General features: G+C 50.2%; 1 protein-coding gene across 1 annotated transcript in view; it reads left to right on the top strand.

The window, feature by feature from the left end:
• lcp2a (lymphocyte cytosolic protein 2a) overlaps nt 1–4,266 on the top strand; it is a 9,539-nt gene extending 5,273 nt beyond the window's left edge. The window contains exons 10-21 of the mRNA XM_070983067.1: nt 60–137; nt 290–315; nt 473–492; nt 1,052–1,162; nt 1,292–1,310; nt 1,444–1,459; nt 1,558–1,645; nt 1,722–1,762; nt 2,178–2,260; nt 2,532–2,606; nt 3,248–3,397; nt 3,683–4,266. Coding sequence (XP_070839168.1) covers nt 60–137; nt 290–315; nt 473–492; nt 1,052–1,162; nt 1,292–1,310; nt 1,444–1,459; nt 1,558–1,645; nt 1,722–1,762; nt 2,178–2,260; nt 2,532–2,606; nt 3,248–3,397; nt 3,683–3,832 — 857 coding nt within the window. The 3' untranslated portion in view covers nt 3,833–4,266. The remainder of the gene's footprint in view (nt 1–59; nt 138–289; nt 316–472; nt 493–1,051; nt 1,163–1,291; nt 1,311–1,443; nt 1,460–1,557; nt 1,646–1,721; nt 1,763–2,177; nt 2,261–2,531; nt 2,607–3,247; nt 3,398–3,682) is intronic.
• The last annotated feature ends 734 nt before the right edge of the window (nt 4,267–5,000 follow it).

Here is a 5,000-nt window from a genome sequence, read left to right as displayed (position 1 = left end):
AGCCGATTGGCTGATTGATCACCTGCCAGGTGACGTTGGATCTCTGTTGTTGTGTTCAGTTCCTGCCGAGCCGCCGCAGATCTTCCGTGGCAACAAACCGGGCCGAGATTCAGGATCCAACTCGTCCCCCATCCGAGGTAATCCTGGACCCAACAGGTTCTGGTCTTTGTCTTTCAGCTCTTTAGATCCTTTTAGACAGATCAATGAATGTAGATGTGATGATCAGAGATCGACGAGCGTCACTTTATTTACCTGAAACTCTTCATCATGATGGTTTTCTCTTCTTCAGGACCTCATCGCAACACAGTGGACAGGGTGAGTCCGTCTTTGGAAGTGGACTTCAGTAATTCAGTTAAATTCAAATGAATTCAAAACTAAAAGGGACCAAGAACAGAACCCTGAGGACGTCTTCACTGTCCTGCTTTAACGTTTCTTCTTCACTGTTTACATTTTATTTATGTGCTTCATACAGCCGGGCACACAGCCGTGGAGGTACAACACACACACACACACACACACACACACACGCACGCACGCACACACACGCACACACACACGCACACACACACGCACACACACACACACACACACGCACATACTATTACAGTCGCCCCCTCGCCTCCTCGCCTGTTCGTTTGCTTACCTCCTCGCCTCCTCACCTCCTCGCCTCCTTGTCTCCTCGCCTCCTCGTCTCCTCGCCTGTTCGTTTGTTTGCCTCCTCGCCTCCTCGCCTCCTCGCCTCCTCACCTCCTCGCCTCCTTGTCTCCTCGCCTCCTCGTCACCTCACCTCCTCGTCTCCTCGCCTCCTCGTCTCCTCACCTCCTCGTCTCCTCGCCTCCTCGCCTCCTCGTCTCCTCGCCTCCTCGCCTCCTCGCCTCCTCGCCTCCTCGTCTCCTCGTCTCCTCGCCTCCTCGTCTCCTCGTCTCCTCGCCTCCTCGTCTCCTCGTCTCCTCGCCTCCTCGCCTCCTCGTCTCCTCGCCTCCTCGCCTCCTCGCCTCCTTGTCTGCTCAGTGTTGTATTAAGGTTTTTGTTGGTGTCTTTGTCCGTTCAGGCCTCAGCCGGATGTCCCTGATCCTCCCACCTGGTCCAAACCTCCCGCCCTTCCTCCAACCTCCACCTCCATCAGCAGGAGCAACTCCTCAGCCCGACCTCCTCCCAGCAGGTCAGCACACACGAGTCAGTCGTCCAATCACCTTTCAGATGGTTGGTGGAGGCGACAGCGATGCAGCAGCTGTGAGACGATCAAACTGTCCTGAAGTGAAAATCAATCTTTCTGTGTTTGTTCTGACAGGTTTGACGTGAGGAGGGAGGTGAGTTCCTCTTCATCACAATGTCACATGATGCTGACTTTATCCAGAATGAGCTCTGACCCTCTCCTCCTCCTCTCCTCCTCCTCCTCCCCCCCCGTCTCCTCCTCCTCCTCCTCTTCTCCTCTTTCATCAGCAAACACATGATGAAGGTGAGATGTCTTCTTCTTGCTTTTTAAATGTTTTCCTCTTTTCACGTTGCAGTAAAGATGATCTGAGTGATTCTCTGAATTCCTCTCCTCTCCTCCAGCTCCTAAACACAACACCTTCCCCCTTCACCATAAAAGTCTGCCCCCCCGCCCTGGACTTCATGGCCCCCCCTCACATCATGCAGACAGGTCTGTATGTCTTGACGCGGTCCTTCGTGGTGAGGACGTGGTGGAAAGCTTCACGCTGTGTGTTCTTGTGTTTCAGCGTTCCCTCTGCAGGATCTCTGCCTCACAGACTTCACTCTGGTAAGACTCAGAGGACAGCGGCTGAAGTTGGACTCGAACTCACCTTTTTACACACGTTCTGGTTTTCTTTGTGTCTGAGCGTAAAGTCCCTCAGACGGGACAGACGTGATGCATTCAGGAGCGTTATGAGCGCTCGCTCCTGTAACTCTTTCAATCCTGCAGAATCAGACATTCAGCGGGACGAAGCCGACGTCCAGAACGGACATTTAAGTCACTGACGTCTCGCTCCTCGGCGTCCTCTCACACGTCTGTCCTGTCTGATCCCACGCAGACAGTCTGCCCTGTGGACACCAGGGGGCGTAAACACTGCACTGACTCTGTGTGTGTGTGTGCGTGTGTGTGTGTGTGTGTGTGTGTGTGTGTGTGTGTGTGTGTGTGTGTGTGTGTGTGTGTGTGTGTGTGTGTGTGCGTGCAGCAATGGCTGAACAAAGAGGCAGTTTCGGAGGATCTGACAGACCGTCCTTTCGTCCTCCTCCATCCACCGCAGGATGCACACAGGTAACAACACACACGCACAAATTATTATTATTATTATTATTATTATTATTATTATTATTATTATCAGTTCAGTATTGAAGCTGTTTCTGTGACATTCTTCAGTCTGAACAGCAGGTGGTGCTGTTGTCTTTGTGTTTGCTGTTCTGTTGAACTGTGTGTGTGTGTGTGTGTGTGTGTGTGTGTGTGTGTGTGTGTGTGTGTGTGTGTGTGTGTGTGTGTGTGTGTGCGCGTGCGTGCGCGCGCGCGCGTGTGCGTGTGCGTGTGCGTGCAGGAGCTGGACGATAGCTGGTATGTGGGTAAAGTGACCAGAGGTCAGGCTGAAGGATGTCTCAAACATGTCTGCAAGGTAACAAACACATTTCACTGATTCTTCAGGTAAAATACCACAAAGTAAAAATACTCCAGTCGTACACGTAAAAGTCCAGTACTTTGACAATGTGACCCAGCATATGTACTTACAGCACATATCAGCCGTAGCGGTTCTGCAGATCGTGTGCGTGGTGCGTTTGGGCGGCTGGTTTCTTGTGTTTTAATGGTGCTGCTGGTTTGTGCGAGTCGTTCTTTCTCGTTATCTGACGACCAGGCGACGTTTCATCTGTCGGTGAGCTGAAAACATGAAGTCTGATGTCCGTCATGAATAAACCTCCAGAAATCTGCTCAGAAACCAGAAAAAGAGGCTTCAGAGCCCGAGAATCAGCTTTTCACAGTCACAGTGATCCAGGGACAGTTGTCTGTCCCTCCATGAGAACGCTGCTAACGAGAGCTGCTAACAGCTAATTCAGCAGTTCATGGAGACGCTTCTCTGATTGCTAATGGCTAACGATAGCGGTGAAACACATGTAGTGCAGTGAGACGTGCCGGCGTTGCCTCTGAAGTATGTGGTATCTGGAGGGTACAGGAACTGAGGGAAATGCGCTTCGTTTGAACAGGAGATGTCTGTCAGTTTGCTGTGACGTCCACCCCTAATGTCTCTGTGTCTGTGTTGAGGACGGGGCGTACCTGGTGAGGGACAGCACCAAGCAGCTGGCCAATCAGCCCTTCACCCTGATGGTCTACTACCAGGACAAGGTCTACAACATCCAGATCAGACAGCAGAACCAGCAGTTCCTGCTGGGAACCGGACTCAAAGCCCAGGAGGTACGTACGACCCACTGAGCTGATGCCTTCAGAAGGAGCCGCCCACTAAACCCCTCCCCTGAGCAGCGAAATCATTCGGTTCGAACGTGACTTTAAACTTTGACATTTAATTTAATCTCGAATCCGACTGTTAGCGGTTACTGCAGCACACTGACTGCTGGAGCGAGTGTTAGCATTAGCATGAGGCTAAACACCACCAGAGAAACAAGGCTAAAGTGTGTATGTGTGTGTGTGCGCGCGCGCGTGTGCATGGGTGTGTGTGTGTCTGTGCGTGCGTGTGTGCAGACTTTCCCATCAGTGAGCGGCATCATCTCCCATTACTCCCAGTCTCCTCTGCTCCTCATTGATGCTAAGAACCGCGGCTCCAGCCAGCAGAACCAGTGTCTGCTCTCCGACCCGGCCGGACACTTCATGACCAGACAGAACTGGCCCTGACGGGACAAACCAGGTCAGACTGGATCAGACCGGATGAGTCAAAGTCGGCCGGCGGGCAGACCTGAGATGAATGATTGACGGGTGTGATGAACAGGTGTATTTCAGCGATGCAGGACGAGTTTTCACGTGTTGCTTCGTTCGCTTATTTTTGGCATTTTGCAGCTTTTCGACTCTCTGCTCTTCAGTTTGACACCACAAACCTTCCAAAGAGGTTTTCATTTGGACTTCTGTGTGATGACGTGTTGGACTAACACTGTTAAAGTTTATCTACATTCAAACTATGCGCATGTTTGAAACATGTTTGTTTGCGTGCTCGGCTAAACGAGGCGCACTTCCTGACTGTATTAACGAGCTTAACGTGGTGCATTCACTGTCTTTCATTCTCTGTAAACGTCACGTTCAGCTGCTGTGTGTCATTAAACTGTCCTGAAAGCATCAGCCGTGTCCTGATTGGTCCGCAGCTCGTTGTGAGTGTCCCCCTGTGAACAAACGGCAGCCTCGTTAGGGCCCCCGTGAGGCTGAAATGGTCATCGCAGCCAGAGACGTAATCTTAGTTATTTAATAACTTCAGTTTCTCTGGAGATTCAGATTCAAAACAAGTTCAGACTGTAAATAAATGAAGATCAAACAGAGAGTTAATGAAACGAGCTCCACGTTAACCAGCTGCAGCATGAACGTAACGCACGTCAACGCGTCAATAATTCTACTGTAATATTACACTTTTACTTGTAGTACCTTCCATGTGTTTTGTACTGTTACCACTGTAAGAGTTTGTACTTTTGAAGTATTTCTACATGTGGTAATGTTCACTCAGTGAAAGATCTGACGTCCACATGCTGCGATAAAGATAACAATAAAACGTTTATCTTTCCAGTTCTTTTCATAACGATGTAAAATAAGAATAAACAGGAATGAAAACTAATGTCAAACATTTCAAAAAGCGTGACAAAAAGAAAAGTTTGAAACAGATTTTACTGAAGTTTCAGCCCTGAAGGTGATTAGTAGAAAATCAGCAATGACATCATGTGATCATGTGATGACATCATGCGATGGGTCCGGCTAGTGAGACGAGCACCGTGACGGCCCTTCGGTCCAGCAGACAGGACTCTGATTGGCCGAACTGGCGCAGTTGAAATGAGCGTAAGGACGGTGTCCGTCGTGTTTCCTG

The sequence above is a fragment of the Chaetodon trifascialis genome, chromosome 16 (genome assembly GCF_039877785.1).
Source record: "Chaetodon trifascialis isolate fChaTrf1 chromosome 16, fChaTrf1.hap1, whole genome shotgun sequence".
Taxonomy (NCBI): Eukaryota; Metazoa; Chordata; class Actinopteri; order Chaetodontiformes; family Chaetodontidae; genus Chaetodon; species Chaetodon trifascialis.
This window is presented reverse-complemented; position numbering and strand designations above follow the sequence as displayed.